Source organism: Leptinotarsa decemlineata, unplaced genomic scaffold (genome assembly GCF_025532065.1).
Source record: "Leptinotarsa decemlineata unplaced genomic scaffold, Ldec_3_MD MMD2_P_RNA_scaffold_6, whole genome shotgun sequence".
In the NCBI taxonomy this organism is placed as follows: Eukaryota; Metazoa; Arthropoda; class Insecta; order Coleoptera; family Chrysomelidae; genus Leptinotarsa; species Leptinotarsa decemlineata.
In genome coordinates this window covers 2,748,197-2,772,924 of record NW_027412533.1, presented here as the reverse complement: position 1 = coordinate 2,772,924, position 24,728 = coordinate 2,748,197, and the positions used below count along the sequence as shown (strand labels likewise).

At 33.7% G+C, this 24,728-nt stretch overlaps 2 protein-coding genes across 10 annotated transcripts in view; both read right to left on the bottom strand.

The window, feature by feature from the left end:
* The window catches only part of LOC111510402 (uncharacterized protein CG43867), a 746,925-nt gene extending 731,052 nt beyond the window's left edge, over positions 1-15,873 (bottom strand). For 7 of the 9 annotated variants that reach the window (XM_074169806.1, XM_074169808.1, XM_074169807.1 and 4 more), the window contains exon 1: positions 15,587-15,873. The gene's annotated coding sequence lies outside the window, so the exon portion shown is untranslated. The remainder of the gene's footprint in view (positions 1-15,586) is intronic. The other 2 variants (XM_074169814.1, XM_074169815.1) reach the window with 1 other exon arrangement.
* A 2,318-nt stretch (positions 15,874-18,191) lies between these two features.
* LOC111509599 (uncharacterized) lies at positions 18,192-22,379 on the bottom strand. The gene is made up of 2 exons (XM_023165371.2): positions 21,782-22,379; positions 18,192-19,128 (listed from the first exon to the last, which is right to left on the bottom strand). The coding sequence occupies exons 1-2, from the start codon at positions 22,189-22,191 to the stop codon at positions 18,753-18,755; spliced, it is 786 nt and encodes a 261-aa protein (XP_023021139.2). The 5' UTR covers positions 22,192-22,379; the 3' UTR covers positions 18,192-18,752.
* Positions 22,380-24,728: the final 2,349 nt, after the last annotated feature.

The window sequence follows — 24,728 nt, the reverse complement described above, 5'->3', positions numbered from 1 at the left end:
CCCATAACAAAGGCCAAAGGTGTCAAATCTGGCGAGCTGGCTGGCCATTCTGTAGGACCTTGACGGCCAATCCAACGACCGGGAGAAGTAGTATCCAAATAATTTCTTACTTGTCTGGAGTAATGTGGTTGTGCTACATCTTGTTGGAATACAATATCCATATCGAATTCATTACGATTCGCTTCGACGATTTCAGTGATGGGAGGGTCAACAGTAGTTTACGGCATTTTCAAATACAGTTCCCTAGTTAAATTTTGATCAATAAATAGAGGTCCTACAATATGGTTTCCCAATATTCCCGCCCAAACGTAATTTTTTTCTGGATATTGGGTATGTGTTTCCGGGAAAACGTGAGGGTTGGTGTCACTCCAATAACGACAATTTTGTCTGTCAACATTGCGGTTTAAAAAAATGTACATTCGTCACTAAAACAAATATTGTGAAGATAGGTAGGATGCCTTGCAATGTTTTCCGTCATAATTTCGCAGAATTCTGTTCTTCGATCAGGTTCATCTTCAGTTAATTGGTGGACCATTTTAATGTTGTATGGATGATACCTATTCCTCTTCAAAATTCTCCACACTGTAGAAAGAGACATCTCACAAACATTCGCGACGGAATAAGTAGACTGTTCAGGATTTACTACCATCTCACCAATTATTTGCACTTGCTGTTCTTCCGGAATGGACGGATGACCTGGGGGCATTTTGTTATGTACACTACCGGTAGTTGTGAATTTGGATACAAGTTCCCTCAAATAATTGTAGACGATTCAGATAACGTTCTTCGAAAATCCCTTTTTTTTCAATTTTTTCTTCCAATGGACGAGAATTGACCATTGTAGAGATTATTGACGTGGTACCTTTTTACTACTAAAACCGAAAACTTAATGAAAATAGTCTAACTGTTCAATGTCGTACTGACATTTTTTGTCGTTTTTATTAATAAAAAATAACTTAACAAACCTTATCGGGTTGTTGAGATTGCCATATGCCAGATAAAAAGAAATATTTCTAGAAATATCAATATGAATGTATTTGTCTTCAGGAAATTATTAAATGTTCCACCATTTTGTAGTAGGTGAAGATATTGACTTCATATTCTAGGGTTGTGAAGTATTCATCAGGAGTTTCAAAATGATATGCGACAAGACTCCCCTTTCCATTTAATTTTTTTTCCCAGAACAGACGCATCGAAAACTTATCTCATAGCGAGAGCTGCAGTAGTGACTGACTATGTTAAATTGACCTTCAAACTTCCATAAACAGCAACAATACTAACTGAAGAATTATTCGCTATGTATAGCCATCATGCCGATTTGAAAAAATACTTCAAGAACAAATTTTTGAGTAAGTGGAACAGCGAATGGAAAAGTACTCCATTCAAACTGACCCAAAGTCGGTCTATGGAACTATAGAGAACTGAAAAGAAAGGAACAAGTTTTGATCACTCGACTTCGATTAGAACACACCAAACTCGCTCACTAATTCTTGATATTTCTAGCAGAATAACCACAGTCCAACATTTGTGAAGTTACACTGACAGTACAACATATCACAGTGTTTCGAGTAAAAAAGAAAAGAAAAGTGTGCAAAACATCGAAGGAAACGCATGAAACTTTGAGCAAGTTTAGTAGTATAGTATAATTCCATGATAGTAGGCAATAAATTTTCAGAAATATTTGTTCATCAATGACCTTCCAGATTACATAAATGACAGATAGGTTTATATGTTCGCAGACGATACATCTATAATATAATATCTCAGAAAAATAAATAACCTGATTCTCCAATTTGATAATTGGTGTGAAAAGAACCGTTTGATCATAAATTATTCCAAAACCATTGCGGTTCAATTCCAGAGATCCAAAACTGGAAAACTTTCCACAGAACAACTGAACATTAATAATTTCACAAACTACACCTAAACGATTTGATCTCCACAAACTTTATTGAAAAAATATATCACAATATGTTTCGCTAAACATTAGCTTTGAATCACTTAAAAAAGCTAATGTTTAGCGAAACATTTTGATATATTTTTTCAATAAAGTTTGTGGAGATCAAATCGTTTAGGTGTAGTTTGTGAAATTATTAATGTTCAGTTGTTCTGTGGAAAGTTTTCCAAAACTGGAAAACTTTCCACAGAACAACTGAACATTAATAATTTCACAAACTACACTTAAACGATTTGATCTCCACTAACTTTATTGAAAATAATCATAACATGTTTCGCTAAAACATTAGCTTTTTCAAATGATTAATTTCATTCATTAATCATTTGAAAAAGCTAATGTTTTAGCGAAACATGTTATGATTATTTTCAATAAAGTTAGTGGAGATCAAATCGTTTAAGTGTAGTTTGTGAAATTACTATGGATCTTCATCAAGTAACGGCCGAATCAATCAGAAAATTAATAATTTCACAAACTACACCTAAACGATTTGATCTCCACAAACTTTATTGAAAAAATATATCACAATATGTTTCGCTAAACATTAGCTTTGAATCACTTAAAAAAGCTAATGTTTAGCGAAACATTTTGATATATTTTTTCACTATGGATCTTCATCAAGTAACGGCCGAATCAATCTGAACATTAATAATCAGACAATAATATTTCAAATAAGTTGCAAATTTTTAGGTACAATTGTTAATAGCAATCTCAGATGAGAGGAATGCATCACTATGATCTGCTCCAAATTGAATAAACACTTCGCAATAAAAAATTTGATAAGTTGCCTTGATGCGGAGGGTATAATTTCTGTGTACTATGCATTGGTTAACCCGACTATAAGTTATAACAGTGTTGCTTATGGTTTGACCACAGATAGAACCAGAATCTTTTCAGCACAAAAAAGGATAATTCGCCTGATGTTCCATTTGGATTATCGAGAATCCTGCAGAAATATCTTCAAAGAGAAATAGCTTCTAACTTTTACGAGTATTTATTTATACAAACTTCTGATTCACACCAACATTCACAAAAACAGTCTCATCCAAAATTCAAAATTTCACAACTACCAAACTCGCCAAAAACGAATTTAGACTAGAACTAGCCACATACAACAATTACAAAAACTATGCAAAATATGCAGGCGCGAATTTCTACAATTTATTACCCCATGAATTGAAAAACCAGTCGAACCTGTTCAGATTCACGTCTAAACTGAAATCTTTTCTGCTCCTGAATGCATTCTATGATATAAGGGAATTCACGATGTGGTGTCAGAGTCCTATTTGACGATTTCAATTCTATTGGATAGTTTTATATAAGTATTCTTATATTTTATGAACATTATTAATTTTTATATTCTATTTTAGCAATAAGCAAAATATAACTATGGTATTTTGACTTGTTAATCCAATGTTTAATTGGTGTCTGATCAATTAACTTATATCTATCTATCTATCTTTTTTTAAGAAGGACGCTGTGCCGGTTTCTTACCGACTAAAACCCCTCCCCCTATTCTCGGTGCCAAGTACCAGAAACCGCTCTCGCATTACTTTAGTAATCTATTTATCTATCTATTCAATCATTAATTTTCCTCATCTGTATAATTTCCGTACAGACAGATCAAGGCAAAAACGTCAATCATTTCTGAGAATTTAGTGCCTTCTATTTTGAAATTATAGTATAGCAAGATTATGAATTACTCAAGTGCTACGCAACCAGTTATTGAAATTCAAAAGTGAAGATCATTGTATAAAGAATCGAAATACCTTTCATATAAGAAATATCCCTTTCGCTTTGAAAAAAAAAGTTGATAATGCATTCTCGGTGGCAAGTGATGTCACACTATTGACTAAGTTCTGAAAAACTGTCCCTCTTAAAAGTTTAGATTGTTCGGGACAGTGTGCACCTCGTTTCGTTTTCATTACGTTGTCTACATATTTCGTATGCACAAATCGATGCGTGGAGAGATTCATTGATCATACTGTATATGTGTTTCGTTGTAATATGAAAAACTATTCAATTAACACTCGTATCAACTCTGTACCTTAATAAAGGGTATCGTCTGGGACACTTAATTAGTTATAAGGAAATCCGGCAGTCCGGAGTAAGCTTCCGATGAAGCTTCTCCGAACGAACTGAAATAGTCCAATAAAATGAGGATTTAAATTACCATGCAAAAGGCAAGCCTGCATTTTTCAATATAAGTTGATTTTAGCATACATTCAAAAGATTTATTGTTAAAAAATGTTGAATTTCATTTAGGGGATAGAAAATTAATAAAAACTACCCCAAAAATCCTTTTTTTAAATATATCTCGAAAGCATGAAAATATCTGAAAAAAAGGTCGAAACAAAAAATGTAGGCAATAAAATTTTCTATAAAATCGTTTCTGATCACTTTTGACGTATTTGCAATAGAAACCGGGATATTTGCAATAATCAATTAATACTTATAGTTCAGACGGGCTGCAGTAGAGCGGCTATATATCTCCAGCACTACGAAATAGATTAAGTGTTGTCGGTGTTTCCCAGGTGCACATATGAATGAATGCGAGTTATATTTATTTTCATTCGCGAAAGTGTTTGCATCCATTTCATTAGAGTGTTTTTTTGCATTTTATTGAAGAACCTGTGAAAAGTGAAAATGGAACGTGAATTGTGCTCAATTTGTAAATTGCCTCTTGAAAGTGATTGTGACACAATTGCAACTGTGAAAAAAATGGTTTAAAGACATTAATAGACAAAAGTAAAGTGAAAAATGACCTGAAATATAAAGTGTGGAAAGGCAAGGAGTCATGTCGATTTCATGATGGTTTGTATATACTGTATATTATTTTATGTTTTACCCTACGGTAACAGAACCTAACAGTAAAATGTTTTTGTTGCAAGAAATGATTTATAAGAATATAATGAATTATTCATCTTATTCATTATTATGTAAAAAAATATTATCGAAAATAAATTGGTATTCTTTAATCTGTGAAATGTATACAGTGTGTAAAAGCCAAATGAAATAAATTCATTATTACGGTTACAGTACATATTGAAAAAATTCCGGAAGACGTCAAATGTAAATTATAATTTGACATTCTTCTACTTAAAATTGTCACCCCTACCTTCAGCCCCCTTTGAGTGACAGGTACAACCCCCAATTTTTTGATGTTATCGCTTTTAAATACACTCAAAAACTATATGTAATGTAAAACGTAATTGAATGTAGAATATGAAAAAGAATCATGGATGTTAACGAAGTTAACCGCAAACGTCTTGGAAACATCCTAATCTCAAATAAAACTGTCTTCTAACATTATTCAACATATCAGGCATGACCGACCTAATCGCAAGCGTTATTCGTTCTATTGAGTCATTAAAATCTGAAGGTATAGTTTCGTACACATTGCCTGTCACATATCCCCATAAAAAAATCTAATGGTGAAAGATCAGGTGATCGCGCTGGCCATTCAATCGATCCTCGCCTCGCTTCATCCTGCTAAAACCATATCGTATTCACTGGAACTAGAGGGTTTCCTGGATCAGGATATAAATTCGCTAAACTTGGAATGACATTATTTTGAGTTTCAAATGATTATCGCCCTTCAAGTTGCCCTCAATGAAAAAGGGACCAATGATATGGTTTCCTACAATCCCTGCCCAAACATTGACCTTTTGAGGATATTGCGTTCGTTCTTTTCTCATCCAGTGATGATTTTCCGTTGATCAGTAGCGGCAATTTTGCCGATTAGCATGACCATTAAGAGAAAAGTACAGTCATCATACGAATTAGCGCCATTTTCACAATCATTATTCGATTCTGCAGGCTTCATGAGGAAGACCCAGAAGTCAGATATGTTTACTGTTTCCAAAACCAGTCTTGAAAGTGATAAATGGTTATTATCTTTTTCATTCGTCGTTTTTACTCCACCAAGTCACCTGGCCTCATGGTAAAACATACTTGGAATTATTTCAATCTTATCGTCAATACATTGTTACTCATTTTACTAGTAATGCAGTGGTTGTATGGATACAGCAGTGATCAATTTGGTGTCAATTCTTACGAAAGATATCGAAAACAAGAGAAAAATGTTGCTGCAGATGTAGATTTTGACAAAAATATTCTTGTTACATTTACACAAACGAAATTTTTATCAGATATTTGTAACAAACACAATTTTGTTCTGAATTTGAGTGAATATCTACGCTCGACTGGAATTAAAGTAAGGAAAGCTGATGAAGATGATGATTTACTTATTGCCAATACCGCGATATACTTGAAGAATAACCATGGAAATTCAGTTGCAGTTGTTGGCAACGACGTGGATTTATTGGTTTTATTGATTGGTCTCACAACAACAGACGATAATATTTCATTTATAAACTAACTATATCTAAAAAATCTACCAACAAATTATACTCCATTTCTGATAATAGTAATTTCGAACAATTCATATTATTTGCACACACTTTCGCAGGTTGTGACACAACCAGCGCCCTATTTGGGAAAGGTAAGAAAAAATTATCTATACATATAATATGTCAGAAAATCAACAGAAGCAGAAGTGGCTGATTATTAATGATATTTTGAAAAACGCTGAATCTCATGAGGATTCTGAAGAACCATGTGTTTGAAGATTATTGACAATGTTTCATGATGATGATGCTTGATGATGGGTTTCCATATGTTGCGTATCTCTACGCTAGCTTGCCTGAATACGTTGTTGGACAACATATATGCGGCTTCCTTGAATTTTCTCCTAAACTAGTGTTCCTCTTTGTGTATGATTTCAGCTTGAGCCCACTTGATATTATGTTGATGAGTCCAAACATGCTCTACTATTTCGGATTTGCTGCTTTCTCCTCGCTGTGTGTGTTTCTTGTGCTCGGCAATGCGAACTTTCAATGGCCTCTTAGTTTCAACGATGTATGATTCTCCGCACTCGCAGGGTATCCGGTAAATGCAATTCTTGGAATCACAGCCCGCGTTTGGTGGCCTGGTTTTTGTGAGGCTGCTACGAATAATGTTTCCCGATCTGAAACAGGTCCTGATATTATACTTGGATCCAATCCTTCTTATCCTTCCCGATAATCCTCTGATGTAGGGAAGTGCAAGCACTGGTTGTGACGGCTTCTCTTCCTTGCGAGGCTCCTGCTGTCTTTTAGTCAAAGTCTTCTCTACCATCGCTTTGGAGTAGCCATTCCATTTGGAGTAGCCATTCCATCATTTTTGATGATGTCTAGTTCCTTCTCGAAACCTTCCTTCGTATTACAGAGCCCGAAAGCACGGTCTAATAGAGTCTTGATGATTCCTCTTTTAGTCCATTGATGGTGGTGGGATTCCTGGTTCAGATACTGACTCGTGTGAGTGGGTTTTCGGTATACAGATGTTTCCCACTTAGTGTCGGTCCTTTTCACCAAAATATCTAAGAATGGCAATTCGTTGTGGATTTCCTTCTCCATTGTGAAATTGATGGAAGGTCTCCGCTGATGTTGATGAATTTCAGAAAGGCGTCTTATTCAGTATTCTCATGGTTCCATATAATGAAGGTATCGTCAACATATCTCAACCAGACTCGAGGTTTCTTGTGGGCTTCTTCAAATGCCAGAGTTTCAAACCACTCCATATATATGTTGGCTATGACTGGTGAAAGTGGCGATCCCATTGGCAGCCCCTCACCTTGTGTAAAGAATTCGTCATTCAGTTGGAAATAACAGTTTCGTGCACATCATCCTAGTGATTCCATAATTACTTCTATAGGTAGATTCGTTCTCTCTTTCAGGTTCCCGTCTTCGGATAGCTTTCTCTGTATGATTTGAAGTGCTTCTTCGACCGGAACGTTGGTGTAAAGACTTTCCACGTCGAAACTGATTAGTTGATCTCCCTGTGTGACTTCAATTGACTCTAGTAGTTCGACAAAATGCCTTGAATTATTCACAAAAGAGGATGTTTTTCCTTGTAATAGTTTTATAATGGGAAGTAAAAATCTAGACAAGTTTTGAGTAGCCGAATCTCTGGAGCTGATGATCGGTCTAGACTAGAGTCAATTGAAGATCAACTAATTAATTTCGACGTGGAAAGCCTTTACACCAACGTTCCGGTCGAAGAAGCACTCCAAATCATACAGAGAAAGCTATCCGAAGACGGGAACCTGAAAGAGAGAACGAATCTACCAGTCATAGCCAACATATATGTGGAGCGGTTTGAAATTCTGGGCATTGAAAAAGCCCACAGGAAACCTCGAGTCTGTTTGAGATATGTTGACGACACCTTCATAATATGGAACCATGGGAATACTGACCTAGACGCTTTCCTGAAACATATCAACAGCGTGATACCTTCCATCACTTTCACAATGGAGAGGAAAATCCACAACTAATTGCTATTCTTAGACGTTTTGGTGAAGAGGACCGACACTAAGTGGGAACATCTGTATACCGAAAACCCACTCACACGGGACAGTATCTGAACCACGAATCCAACTACCATCAATCGACTAAAAGAGAAATCATCAAGACTCTATTAGACCGTGCTTTCAGGCTCTGTAATATGAAGAAAGGTCTCGAGAAGGAACTAGACATCATTGAAAATGATCTTCAACGGAATGGCTACTCCAAAGCGATGGTAGAAAAGACTTTGGCTAAAAAACAGCAGGAGCCTCGAAAGGAAGAGAAGCCGTCACAACTAGTGCTTGCACTTCCCTACATCAGATGATTATCGGAGAGGATTAGAAGAATTGGTTCCAAGTACAACATCAGAACCTGCTTCAAATCCGGGAACACTATCCGTAGCAGCCTCACGAAAACCAGGCCACCAAACGCGGACTGCGATACCAAGAATTGCATTTACCGGATACCCTGTGAGTGCGGAAAATCCTATATTGGTGAAACTAAGAGCCCATTGAATGTTCGCATTGCCGAGCACAAGAAACACACACAGCGAGGGGAATCCAGCAAATCAGGAATAGCAGAACATGTTTGGACCCATCAAGCCAACATCGAGTGGTTCCAAGCTGAGATCATACACAGAGAGGAACATTGGTTTAGGAGAAAATTCAAGGAAGCCGCATAAATGTTGTCCAACAACGTATTCACCCAAGCTAGCGTAGAGATACGCAACATATGGAAACCCATCATCAAGCGAAAAATGGCCAACTTCTGCCAAACGGTTATCTCCCACTGAACCAGTGAAGCGAAAAAAATGGAAAGCGGAGATAAATGAAAGTACTCTAACGACCCATAAATAGTCATCTCTCCCAGGAATCAGTCCAGTCATCGCCCGAAGACGAATATAGATGCTAACAATCGAAACGTCTTGAACTAACTTGTTTTGGAATCTCTTAACTTTTTATTTTCATTTTCATTTTAATTTCTTTATTTTTATTTTTTAATTTTTTGTTCAATTGTTCTATTTTCCCTTGTATTCCATTTTAGGTTTTTTGCCTAATATAATTGTTATTTTCAGCTATTCATTTTTACTGAGGATACACTACAAAAACACACTTTTGTCTATTTTCCACTATATTTCTTTATTGTTGACCGGTTTCGGCTATTAACCGGTCAACAATAAAGAAATATAGTGGAAAATAGACAAAAGTGTGTTTTTGTAGTGTATCCTCAGTGAACATGAATTTCCACAAAATAAACAAGTCGTCAATCGAAGAAGTATTCATTTTTAATTCTTCCTTTTTTTCAGTTGTTTCAGGGATTTCAAATCATTTTATATATTAGACAATGGAAGTCCGAACTAGTGAAATTCAAAAACCATGTGTCACAAGAAGGAACAAATTGTTGTTTTTGTTTTTTTTGTAGCATTTAAAAAATATAAATTGTAAAAATTAATTTTTCAAAACAAATTGTTTATTGAATAAATATGAATAAAAAACACAGTTTTTATTCATAATATAAAAAAAATAGAAATTATGATTAAAAAAAACCATTCCTCAATATTCATATTTAGTAGCAAACAAAATTGTGAATCAACAAATGCGTTTTTAAGCAATAATGTTTTTTGAGAAATGATTTTGTTTTTAAAAATCATAATATTCATTAGTGATAAAAATCCCCTCTGAAAAATTTCAAATATCTCATAAACAATACAATTGTTTATAACAAATTTTCAAACAAATAGAGCTAAAAGTTGCGTAAAAACCATTTTTATGTAACTCCTAATAATTAGAATATAAACAAATGAAATAAGCAATGAAAAGAAAACTTTTTCATTGCTTCAATTGAATTTTGCACTTTTTACTGTCTTTAATTATTAATAACAAAGTGAAAAATCAAAGTTTTTATATTTTTTTAACGGGATTTTTTTTAAAAGCTTTCAAGAGAAGTTTCAAGAATAAAAAAAATTGAGGTTTTTAATTTAAAAGTTATCGAGGTTTTCATGTAATTCAAAACTTTTAAAAATTAGTTAATTAACCAAAGTATATCTAATAAAATAATCACGAGAAAAATTTTTTCCAAGGATTTTCGTTCATTCAAGTGTCTAGAAGGTATGTGAAGTTTTTTTCTTAATGATGATATTTAATAGGTTGAAATAATTTTTATTGTTCAAAGGTCCATATCGGTCAGCGCGTACGGGACGCGCATTGCCCGCTTTTAGAGCTATTTTCGCTTCTTAATTGAAATTATAAATGTTGGTGATAGAGTTTGGGAAGGTTGTTTATTCAGTAATTTTTTCCACTTCAAAGGTCTTTTTTCTAATTTCGGATATCTTTAATATTTTCAGAGATATTTGCAAAAAACCAAACCCCGCTTTTTTTACTAAATTTTTACTTTTGCAATTTTTTGAGCCTCTCTGGAAATTTTTCAAAAAGTTACTAGGGGTCATTCTGAATCGAATGAGCATTTGTTCATAATTTTCGGTGCCCTTGGACAGAAGTTCCAAAAAAAATCTTGTAACCCAAACCCACCAAAAAGCTGGACTGCCCCGCGAAAATCGGGAAGTGTGAAGTATGGTCACTCTCCCAAACACCCAACTACAATGATTTATTTCACAATCTATAACATCGACCTATTCCGTACGCTTGCTCGGTGAATGTCTTATAATACCTGTTGCCAGACAGAATTAGCCGCTCTACTGCAGCCCGTCTGAACTATAAGTATTAATTGATTATTGCAAATATCTGGGTTTCTATTGCAAATACGTCAAAAGTGATCAGAAACGATTTAATAGAAAATTTTATTGCCTACATTTTTTGTTTCGACCTTTTTTTCATATATTTTTATGCTTTCGAGATATATTCGAAAAAGGGATTTTCGGGGTAGTTTTTATTCATTTACTATCCCCTGAATGAAATTCAACATTTTTTAACTATAAATCCTTTGAATGTATGCTAAAATCAACTTATATTGAAAAATGCAGGCTTGCCTTTTGCATGGTAATTTAAATCCTCATTTTATTGGACTAAAAAGGAGATTTAATTATCCAGTTTTAGTTAAATTTACTAACTGGCACGCAGCGGAAATGAAACCGTTCTTTAACCCAAATTGCATTTAAATTGCCGTTTTTCTGCTCCTTCAGACGGGACACCGACAAAAAGTAAATGAGAGAAGTTCTCATTGAATAATCTAGTAGTTTTTCGCAAGTACATAAAACCTAATATGATGTATTAAGTAACAACAAATGTTTTTTTTAATTTGTCACACAATCGCAATTTGAATCATTTCAGATGCACTGGCTTTAGGTCGAAAAAAAAAATGCAACAAAATGTACAGACCACAAAGAGGCACAAACTAATGGAAGCAAAAAGATGTTTCGATGAAATATAACCTTATCTAACACTTTAACGAAGAATTGCTTTCATTTTATAAATTCATCAATGTTACGATTTTTGGCGCGATCAATTACTTTAAATGAAACTTGGATACACCTTTTGATGTCCGAAACAAAACTACAGTCCAAACAGTGGACTGCAAAGGGGGAATCGACTCTAAAAAACCGAAACTGTTTTTTCGGCTGACAAAGTGATGTCGATTGTTTTTTGGAATAGTCATAGAGTTATTTTAATCGATTATCTTAGAAAAAACACATTACAGAAGCATACTACTCATCATTACTTCACAAACTGAAGGCAGAACTTGCGGAAAAAACGGCCGTATTTGCAGAAAAAATCCTGTTTCACGAAGACAACGCACCTCAGCGGTCGCCATGGCGAATATCCATGAATTACAGTTTGAACTCCTCGACCATCCGCCTTACTCACCTGATCTAGCCCCTAGCGATTTTTTTCAGTTCTCTCATCTGAAAACTGCACTTGTAGAACAGAGATTTTTGTCAAATGAAGAGGCAATCACCTTCGTGAACAATTATTTTACATTCTTATTAGTCAGTGGGCTATGCTTAAAGACAGGCAGTAAACAAATCTAAAGAAATGAACTTTAAATGTTCAAGCCCGTCTCGGATATACCTACACAGTAGGTTGAATGGACTGACGCCTATCAGATAACAACTACTCCACTGGCTAATACCACGAACGGCTTTGGATTATATCCGGCAGGCTTCAGTGCAGGAATCTTCACAGAAAATTTCCTGCATATGCAATTGGCAATCCGAGACGGGCTTGAACATTTAAAATTAATGTCTTTAGATTTGTTTACTGCCTGTCTTCAAGCATAGCCCACTGACTAATAAGAAAGTTTTTCTTCCTTATTCAGAGAAATCGGGCAAATTTCGGATATGCAGTTGGTTAATACCTAGTCCACTAGAAGGGGTGACATTTTTTATGTTCATTCCAACTTGAAACGAGGAATGAAATACTCTGAAAAAATTTCGATTTTCAATTATGGAATATCATTGACTTTAGGTCAATGATGGTCACTATCTTGCACTGACGAGTGGCTAAGGAGCCCGAAACCGGTCTGCAAGTGTGCCCATTCCAAAATTGAATCGAGACACGCTGGTTTGAAAAAATCCTAATTCTCTGCTCAGGTCTCGGGTACACTCAGGGATTTTCAACAAGGTCAAGAGCAATTTGAAATGTATTCTCTTCACTTGTTACAGGGCAGACACGTTCGAACTTCTCGTGATTGACATTACCAGTTCTTACAAATCTTGTTTTTAGAGCCAGGAATGCCAATGCCCTTCCATCTGGTCTTCTTTCGGGGAACTTCTCTTTGTAAATCCTAGATGCAAGGAGGCAGTTTCCGTCACTTGTCCCCAAAGCATAGACCATTTGCACCAATCTTATAATACATAATTCATAATGAAAATGATTCAATCTACACGCGAAAGAAACTTCAACACATGGCGTTTTTGACAAATTCCGAGATTCATGTGTTGTCATGGATAACTGGGTTTTTAAAGAAAAAAGAAGTATACATATTTTTTAGGTTTTTTAAGCATTTCTTACCGTTGAAATCGCTGATAGCTATCACTAGACGTACTAGCGATTATTTTGAATATTTAAAAAACAAATTTGAGTAAATGAACGTAAGAAAATAATCTTTTTTGTGGTTACAACAATTAGTAAAACTTAGTATAATTTGTAAAATATTAGTTTTTCGTATAGTATACCTCTGATAAAAAATGCAGTGAAATGTTGAAACATTTCATGCAAATGAAAAAATACAGGGTGTTCCATTTGAAACAGTTGAATTATGTCTATTTGAACATGAATAAAACTTGACCAGTTTTACCGAACACCCTATATATTGTTTCCAAAAGTAGAGATTCCCGAAATCATCATAGTGATATTGACTAGCTATTCTTAAAAAATCCACTTAATTGCTGAAGACCTGTGGGTGGTGAGTTAACAACATATTGTCTGCAAAATAGGTTTTTCTGGAATAACTTGGCAATCGCAAGGAAATTCGAAAACAAAAATTCCTTAGAGAGCATAAAAAATATGGAATCGAATGACGTATTTAAAAAATATAACTCAGGTTGGCCACGCTCGGCTGAATCACCCAGTATGCGAGAAAATCATTTTAAAAAATAGTATTTATTGATATGACTGCAAAAAAGTTGAGCAGTTCGAAAAATTGTTTTCTCTATTAGCAATGGACCGAAGGAATCTTGTTGACTCACCCTGTATTTCACAATAGCAAATACTACGGGTGAAACCGCGTAGACTTTGTAGCGCTCAAAATCTTTTTTCAGCACAAGCAATTGTGTCAACACAAATGGCTAGTAAAGATGGAAGTAATATTTCTTCAAAACTTCTTGAAGCTAAAAAATAGATTTTGTACTGAGAATGAAACTCATTTGGATCTATATTTTTAGCACAGTTACTTTTTGTGAGTAGAGGGACACTAAAACAGATATTCTTCCCAGATTTCAGCCATACAGAAGCGATTTTTACGCCATTATAAAATTTCAACTGTATCTAGTCAATAAGCATTGGCATTGAAAAGCTTCAAAAACCCGGAAATTTTAATAAGGTTATCTACAAAGGAGCCGAAACAGCATTGAATGGACATGTCCGTTATATCCAAGGTTACATCCGAACCCGTGTTAGGAATCACACGTTAAAAGGTAAGACCTCGTTAATCCTTAGCTGGCACAAGTTTCAACTTTTGAGAGTAATCGTTCGTTCTCGTTGTCGAAAAAACAGATTTCAATTATTTTTTTTAATATAAGCCAACAAAGGTATATGAGGAGATATGATAATGAACAGTATTTAAAATGCAATTTTCTAACACATTATTTATATATATATATATATATATATATATATATATATATATATATATATATATATATATATATATATATATGTCATCTACGGAAGTCTATACGTTAAATCCCCCGGTTTTTTGGGTAGCACGCTTGGGTTGATACGATCACAGAGAACCAGTTTATTGAAACGGGTGTGAAGTTATCTACGAATTACAGCTTTTATCATTTCTCATTGAGAATATAGTTCTCAAAAAATTTTATTTGAACAATGAAAACTCTCGACAAGTAGGTTGAATTTGCGCACAATATTATGCCACATCAAAGTTTAGATAGAACATATCCATGGTAGGCAGCTAGAGCTACCTGAATCTAAGTCTATTATTAAAAAACCATTGTTGGCCAACTTCAATGGTAACACTGTACGTATGTAACTGGAAAAAGCCAACTCAAAATCATCAACCGAAATAACAGATAGGACCCTAAACAAAACGAATTACATCCCCTTTTAAATAAAACTTATCTGTCGTAGAGACAAATGATTGTCAAATAAAAGGAAATGAAACTGATGGTGCAGAAAAGAAGGATAGGAAAGATAAGAAAATTCGAGAGAAACAAAAAGATGTGAGCACACAAATAAATCGGATCATTACTTCAGACGTCTTTTAAACCGGGGCCTTTCTGGATAAAAGCAGAAAGTGTATTTCCTTCGATGTTAAAAAAACCCTTTGAATTCGTAGTGTCATCATTTGATGGGGAGCTGCGAAGATAGATACGATCTGGAAGGCTCGGCTAATGATTGTAAAAACTCACTGGAGCGCATAAATGCTCAAATGTAGAAAGGGGCTTAAGTTTCAGCAATCTAGGTCAAATCTAACCTATAACTAATCCACTTCTTTTTCAAATATCATTTCACGTCTTCTGGCAACTTGGAGAGTGCTGTTTCAATTGTCAGTTCCCCAAAAACCACCCCAAAGGTTGAATGTTTATAAACAATTACAAAAAAATATCACTCACCCATTATGAGCTTCATGTCTGAACGAGGACATTTTCGGAAAACATTGCATTGAGCGAGGTTCACTTCTCTCGTAACAATCACTGTGCTGCTGGAGGTAAACAGTGGTTTAGAAAAAAATAGGTTTTGTTGTTAAAAATTACCACCCAACACACATCTTCCATGCTGATTTTCAAACTGATTGACGCGCTTGCGCGACAAATCAGCTGCAATGGATTTGGGATTATCGTTTGTGGAATTAAAAGATTGAAGGGTGCATTAATTTTTTTCAAAAAATGGAGGTATAGTGGAATAAACTGACTTTTTTCAGTCTTGTTTGAAATAAACATGAATTTAAATTATATTGAGAAATCACAATTAGAGGAAAGAAAACTGTCGATTCGATTAGTTCAGCAATCGGTCACGAGATGGCAACATCAAGGCAATGGAATCGATTGGAATGAAAAAAATTTCAATGTTTAAATTATAGCGTTGCTTGAAGATAACTAATAGGGCGCTATATTTTAGCAGAATCGAAATTCAAAATCCAAGTAACTCTCGAGCAATAATCTTTCTCACACAATCAAATAAATACAGCTTGGCAAGTTGTATGTAGTACATTCTTCTCATTTTTCTAGATCTTAATAAACGACAGTTACCTGTTATTTTCTGAGCAGGAACTTCAGGATTTAGTTAATTTTGGCATGATCTGACGGTTTTCCAGTTTCTGTAGGAAGTTCTTCAGTACAGTTTACTATGTAGATATTGTTTGAGATCAAAATACAGGTGAGGAAAACTGTTTTTTATGTTTCAAAAAGCGTTCAGAAAATATGTTTAAGATGGCACTGGTATAGAATTCTAACAAATAAATGAACGAATGGCGTCCTCGTATCACAGAAAAAAATCATTAGGTGTATTGCTGGAGTGAAAAAAGACTATTCTTGTCGAGAAATCTTCAAAAGATTTGAAATTCTGACCTGAGCAGGCCTCTACGTATTTGAAGTCTGTATTTTTGTGTTCAAAAATAGGGATTTTTTTCTCATAAATAACGATTTCCACGAATACAACACACGTCGTAAGGATGATTTACGATTACCACTCTCTAAACGCAATATTTCCTATAAAGCTCCAGCTCGAATCGGTGCAAAGATTTTCAACAACTTACCTTCCTCCATTAAAAGATTAAAACATGAACGTACTTTAAAAAAAACTCAAAGAATACCTGGTTGAGAAATGTCTATACTCTTTAAATGAATACTTTCAACTTGAATTTTTATTTAATGTGAATCTTTATTTTTATTAAGTCAATTTTCTGTGTATTATGTATATGTGAAAATGTCTTCGTAGTGTTATATAATCCTTAATGTACTGTTATGTTCCTTTTGTACATTTCTTCATTTAAATCCCGACCGTACTACCATGCGGTTGTAACCATGACTCTTTCTTATACGACTGTATGTTGTCTTAAAGAAATAAAGTGATTTGATTTGATAGAAATGATTCTTAAGTTCTCAACTATTCATGAAGAAAGGATCAGAGAACACCTATCCAGATAGAATTCAATCGACCCATGAGGATGAAATGTGTTAGCAAAAGGCACTAACTAGGTACAATAAATGACTACTATGAGAAGTGGGGATATTTTTTTATTTTTTCAAATAATTGATGACATTGTCAGATATTTCAAACAATGAGAAAAGGTCTCTCAAATTGTTTCCTTTCGAAGTATTCAAATTTGAAATCAAACAAACAAAAACAATTTGACTTTGAATTCGAACTTTCCCTAAACGCTAGCGCCACCTCTGTTATACTAAGAGCATTGCGAACTAATATTATGACAATGTTACAACCATAAATAACTATGAGCAGTCCATACAACCGACTCTCGTAATGATGAATTATTGCTAATTATTAATTGAAATTTCTCTCTGTGAAAATTGGGATTAACGGAAGTAATGATCTATTTGTCGTCCAGATACCGCCAGGGGTACTTTTTTTGGTGGGTTTGAAAATTGGGCATTTTAATTATTGAATATGAAAAAAAGTTTTCCCTGCTTCATCGTGGAATCAAAGTATTTCCAAATAGAAAGATTGATTTTGAATCTTTTCGATAAGCAAGCATAACTAGCTAGTTATGCTTACTTATACCAACTTTCAAAATTCTTTCAAGTTTGCCAGAAACAGTAGTGTGAAGATATTACTATAAAGTGGTAACTGATAAATATTCACATTTTTTATCGTGCTTTCACCATTTTCTACATGTCTATCATCAAAATGAAGTCACCTTATTCGGAAAACAATTTTGGTAATAACATTTTTAAAGTTGAAAAACATTTTCATAGGATGTTCCTTCCATCTATCAGTGCCTATATTCATAGTTTTGTTGTATTTTTTTTTGTTACTTTCTATTGATTGTGATATTACCCACTATTTGTGTAATTAATTTTGTTTCTTTGAAAATTCCAAAAATTTTCCAACCAGGTCTTTGTCATCAGAAAACGACCTTTTTTGTATCAGGTCCATGGCATTTCATCTAAATATGAAAATCCTTTTGTTGATTCAATAAATGTCCTTTTATCATGTGACAATAATGATTTGAAGGAAAACAAGTATAAATAAAACAAAATCTATTTTCAGCAACTTTTAATTAAAATGAATCAGTAATAAGAACTATTTCTAAATAACTTTCTGGCAGTTGAATGAATAACAGTAAAAGGAAAAACTTATCACAAATTATATATAAAAAACACAATAACTGCTCGAAGTAAAAGTTTAAGGGGTAATTCGATGAATCAGATCAATCTAATGCATTCACATATCTAATACCTTCAAGTTTCATTAGATTTTCTCTTTAATACCACTGAATATATCAGTTGAAGTCAAAATAACGAATAGTGTATTATTTTACTGTTCAAAAATTATGTGTATTTGTTAACTGTGTCTGTGAATTGCCTGGTCAAGAAGTTCAAGCAAATCACTTATATTTTTTCTTTGTTGAAATTCATCAAAATCGATATAATTCAAGATATCTGCAAACTTTGGATCTTATAAACAGCTTTCATGTATTACTAAAAAAAACGAAAAAGTAGAAATCATATTTCTTACTTGTACATCTCAAAATGCATAATCGTTGAGAAAAAAATTATCTCATAGTTCAGTCTTAAAAACTCGAAAAGGACCAACAGCACATCAACAATTATCCAAATCCATTACATTCTCGCTGACCTCTTTGTCGACATCAATTTCCCCATCTGCTGCCATAAGGTTCACACTTTCGGTATTATTGTTCAAATTCTCATCGTCACTTGTCACATCCTCTGTTGGAATGAGCCTCATAGGGGGTTTCCACAGCACAAGAGCTGTGCACGGCTGTTGGATTCTGTTGAGCAGGCATTGGGGAAGGATGGGATCCGTCTTGAATTTTCTCATTTCCTGGCACATGTATAGACGTTTCGTGCGGCTCGACTCGGATTCTTTGGAAGAGGAAGATTCCGAATTTATGTGAAGGTTCGACATGTGTTCCACCATTTTTTCTTCGGTAATGTGTTGTTTGGTGGGCTGCAAACTGCAGAGAAAGGTATTGGTTTAATGTGCATTGCTAATACTGAAAATAATGTTTTGATGGACATATTTTTTGTAAAAAAAAAAATGTAATAATAATATTGCTTTGCAGCCATCAGAGATTATAACATTAAGTTGAAGAAAGTTTAGTAGACAAAAAAAAAATAATACTTTACAGAAGCTCATAAAACTTTATAGGTAATTTCGTATGAAGCAAAGTATCTCAGAAGAATGTCAAAACTCAGGAATATCGAATAAATATAAACAAATTTCAATTTAATTTCCAATGAAGAAAGATCTAAAATTATATTTTGGCTGGTTTGAAATTAATATACATTAGAAATTCAACTAGATTTCCTTACATTTTATATGACTCTCAAAAAAAAACATTAATTTCATTCGCTGAATTTTCTATAATATAAACTAATATGTTGCCAGCCAATAATTGTATTTTACTTTTTTTGTAATTTTACAATATCATTGAAGTACAGAATAAATAATAATGATTCCGAAACAGACCCTCAAGGAACACCATGATTTTACACTTCAGTTATTGTTTTGATTTTTGTGACTTGTAGTCAAGGTCGTGCCCAGATTTTTGTTTCAGGGGGTCTCAATAAAAAAAAAAACCTGCTAATTCAAATTTAAATAATTACCATTACATTAGCAAGGGAAAAGTCCTCCACTGAAAAAACTGTATATTCATTTTCTAAAGTAAAAACCTTAAATTTCTAGTTCAGTGAATTCACAATACAAAATCAAGCCTTCTAGACTTTTTATGGGCAAATTCTGTTATAACATCACCAGTTGGGATGATGATATCTCTGTGAATTGACATTAGGGCCTACCCAGTTAGCCTCTCTTGCCCACAAGAATTCTGTAGGTAGGTTTTTAGGCGCCTAAGTGGGGAAAATGACTTTTTCGGGTACACGTGGTTATTGGTAGAGTCGACAAGATGTTCAACAACATATAAATGTTGGGATACAATTGCCTTTTGCAATCGCTAACAGCCTTAATGACTTTAAGTTAAGTGTTCTAATAGAGGTATTGCAACAGTTATAAGGTTATACTGTTCAGGGTTATTAGTATTTGGATTAGCGTGATGCTTCTGTACTGGAAGCTTGATATCTTCATTGACATCGGCCAATAAATCCTTTGCTTGTGTGAATGAATTTGAAAATTCTTCTTCAATATTGGATCGAATATCTTGAAAGTGCGATATTACGTTCTCAATATGGTCGACAGCTGTTTTTAAGTCACAAAAAGGTGACTGCAAGAAGCCGAGTTCGGACCCCTCCCAGGAGCAAGGCCTTGCTTGTAATCTATGTTAAAATAAGAGTCAAATCAACTAATCACCTTATCAGTAAATCCCATTTGTAGTTATACAATTTTTCTCAATGGAATTTCTGTAAAAATTTCATACACTCTTTTGAGATCTAAAAAAAATACAAAAATTTGTCTTCGTCAATTGATGACTTCCAATCATTAGATAAAGTTTGTAATGCAATTTCAAATAAAAATGTTTTTTTCAGGAATTCAGCTTCGAGAGTTTGAAAATAAATTGTGAATGTCAATACAATCCAAAAACTTTTTTAATCATAATTTTTTTCATGAGAAGGCACCACATTAAATGACTTTTAAAAACATAATTTTCTGACAGTATCTTCCAATGTTTGAGAATATTCTATAGTTTTGAATGTTATCATATCATTTTGATTAGCACCAATATTTTGTGAAAAATGGTTAGATAACTGACTGATGGATATAGTATCTTTACTTTCTAAAAAGTACAAGCTGAATTATTAATTTTTATTTGGTTCATTGAACACCATGGTTTTCTATATGGTTTTCATTTCCATTAATCATCATTTTTGAAGTTTACCAAATCAATTTTGGAAAATTTGAACAATCCTAAAATTTGTTTTAACAATATTCTCTTTCTTTGCATGGTTTCATTTACTACATTTCTATTAAACTTATAGATGATCCAACCTTCATTACTATTCATAATTGCAGCTTTACATGATTTGTCTCTTTTAACAACAGATTTGTGAATGCCAATCCACAATCGAGTTGATAATAATAGTTTGTTTTTAGGAAAATGCAACTATAATAAACTATCTGAAGGAACCTGGCCATTGTCTCAGGAAGTACCGAACTTCCCTGTGAAAAGAACCTCCACATACTACATATGTATTTAATGGAGTTTCAACAGGTTTCTGTTTATGAAGGAGCGTGCCATTCGGTTCTGCAAAGCTGCGAAACTTTTATTGAGCCTAATTTGTCAGAAACTTGCCATATTTATAAATTTTTCCTATAAATACAATTAATATTGGCTTTCATAAACTCACAAAATATACACATTCCAATCAAGGCATTCTCCACAGATACTTTTTTAGGTTTTGAGAGTAGTAGGAAATTACTTTCCAAAATGTTATTCATGAAAAAATATCCAATCATTCTTATTATTTAATGACAATATTTTTAAATACAACAATTTTCTGACTAATTACACAGAGGCCAACGTTTGCACTTCCGTCTTCACCTCCGCTAGCGTGGCTCCTTTACAGTACTTCTTCCTATATACTGCAATATTTTCATTCTCACTTGGCTTTCACATTTACTAGACATCTTCATACTCTACAAAAGTTACTTACGGTGGTGAGTCAGTTTTCCGCTTACACCTGAACTCTCTTTGCCCAAAAGCATTGTTCGTTATTTGAAAGGGAAACTGTACAACATCTTGCACAGGTCTCGGACCCCCAAAGGAAAAACTACTCCCCGGCTGCATTGAAGGAACCATTCCGACAGTTTGTACTTGACTGGGGATGGAAGCATTCATCATAAAGTTCATTTGGGGGACTTGGGCAGGAACATTGGAAATTGCTGGAGTGATTGAAACATTCGGGTACGTCTGAGGTTGGATGTCGGGAATACGAAATTCAGTGTTGCTGAATGGATTTGAATTATTCCAGTTTACCGGGTAGGGTGGTGGATATGGGTCAAAACCGAAAATAGAAGGGGGATTTTGATGGTTAGGTTCACTTGTCATTTTATTAGAGTCCATTCAGATTTTTTTTTTTTAGTATGTCGTTAAGAGACAGTTTTAATACTGAACTTTATGAACAGTGTAAAACTTATTTTCAAGTGGCACAAAACACTTTATCCTTTTTTTTTATGTGAAAAACAAACAACAAGTAGTGTCAAAATTATCTCACAATTAACGGCGTAAATCTGAACTGGATTGTACTGCGCAAACAATACACAATATATGATAAAGTAGATCGCTTTTAGAAAATCTTGAAATTTCTAGAAATCTTTTCTGCTCAGTGATGGCAAAAAAAATACTCGTATAGGGTGACATCTATTGACTCATTATGTCATTATGAAACCTTATAAAAAATAATTCCCTAGTTAGTTCGGTTATCTATATACAATATTATACATAGTTCAGACAAAGATGCATAGAAACCCTGGTATGTCGTGTCATAGTCCGAGAATACCTACCACACAGAAGCGACATTAACGTCGGATCCTTTGATGTTCGGTGTCCCAACTCCGAACCGAAGATTTTGAGTGATAAACAACCTGGTTCACTGAGAAAAATGACCTCTCAGCGATATACACTAATAAAAATACATACTCTCACGTTCTAGCATAGTACGTGGGCTCACTGTGAAATATAAAATTATAGTGTGAAGGGAATCTTACTCCATTTAATTTTTTATTGCTAATTGAACAACTTTCGCAGTAATGATAGAGAATATTCAACTATGTTGCCAATTTATTATTATTTATGATGAATTGGCTTTTAATAAATAAATTGAATTACTTTATTTTGTAAATCCAATTCATTAGATAGAAAATTAAAATAAAGTTACGATAATAGAATAATACCTATATTATATATTCATTTTATATCCTCTGAAATAAATAAGTCCACTAAGGATGAATAGAAGTGACTTTTGTTATTTTATGTAATCTTAACTTAAACTTTCATTAACAACATCAATACAATCTGAGAGTTCTAATTAAGTAAGGTTCCGAATGAAAAAAATAATGAAACAAGATATTTTACCAAAACTAAGAGGTTTTGAGGTTTAAAAATGTGACGGAATCTCAAGTTTCCTTTGTACAGTTTTACCTTTGGTATTATATATCTCTATTAATATATTTGATAATATAAAAACTTTTCATTCTTATGAATAGCTTAATTATGTACATTTTTGGAAAATTTTCACAAGGATGAAGAAAATCTACATCCTTCATTACGTTGAATAATATATTCGAAACTGCTCCCCCAGTAGAAATTTCTGTAAATAGATTGTTGAATAAACATTCCAACTGATATATAAAATTAATGAATTCATCTGGTGGTGAGCGCAAATTTCCAAATATGTTTTTTTCCGTAGTATAAGCTTTAAAATAGCTTAACAGACGATTTACATAGAAAGTCCTGCATTTCGTGCTGAAAGAGTGACACACATAACATGTATGAACTTGAAGAGCTTTTTTTTAAATGTATCCACAAACGTAAATGAATGAATTCTGAGTACATACATCTTCATTTTTATAATCAATCCGGAAGGGCAAGGGCTGGAGAAAAGTGATTCTCATCTGATATAAATATATCATTTACGTTTGTGGATTGTATACTGATTAATAAATCATCTGAATCATTCTTACAATTCATATGATTGGAATGAAAATAATTTTGGCAAGACAACTTCCGGAATGCCCTTTGAAATTGTATGGGGGTCGGATTAACAGTATTTCCGCATTGTTGTCTTACAGCACCAAAAAAATTTTAAAAGCAATCTGAATTGAGTCGTTCCGTTTTTAAATATTTATAATTTGATTTGGAAAGCTCATCCCATATTTAAATTACACTATTCATGGAAATAATCCAACATTTTCAAAATCTGACTCGATTTGTGACATTTTTGTCCTATGAATTGAAAATTTCAAGATTTTTCAAAAACGTTAGAGCCTCTTCATAAAAATCTAATTGGAATTTCGAACCTTCTAAAACGTTTTTGTATTTATAGGAATGTCGTAAAGAACACGAATTCAACAAATCAAAAAGGTTATTGAATATCTCTATTAGGTGTATTGTACCAAAAGAAGAAGCAGGAAGTAAGTTCATTGCCACGAAGGCATTCATTCCACTGGCAACTGTACGGCTTAAAACTTGTGTTGCTAGACTCACTTTCTTTTTTTTTTTAATTATTTGATTGAAAATTATGTGATTTGGTAAGATTTGGTGAGAATCTATAAAATTGCCCTATGTCTTGTTCATAAAAAGACCGCACAAAAGACCAAGATGTACTTTTGCCTTCAAAATGAAATAAATGTTTTAAAAAATTGTTTCTAGTGGCTTTTATCAAATGACTTGGATCAAAAATATAAACAAGTTTTTTACCACCGAGCTCAAATTCAGATTCTTCTAAAGTGACCCCTAATAACTTTGACAATTCATAAAAGTTAGAGCCCATGTCACTCACAATGCCATCAACATGCAGACCTATATTGGATAATTTAGAAATGCACTTATCCAAAATATCACGTAGATTTTTTTGCTGGTAGCTGTGATTCAATGAAAAA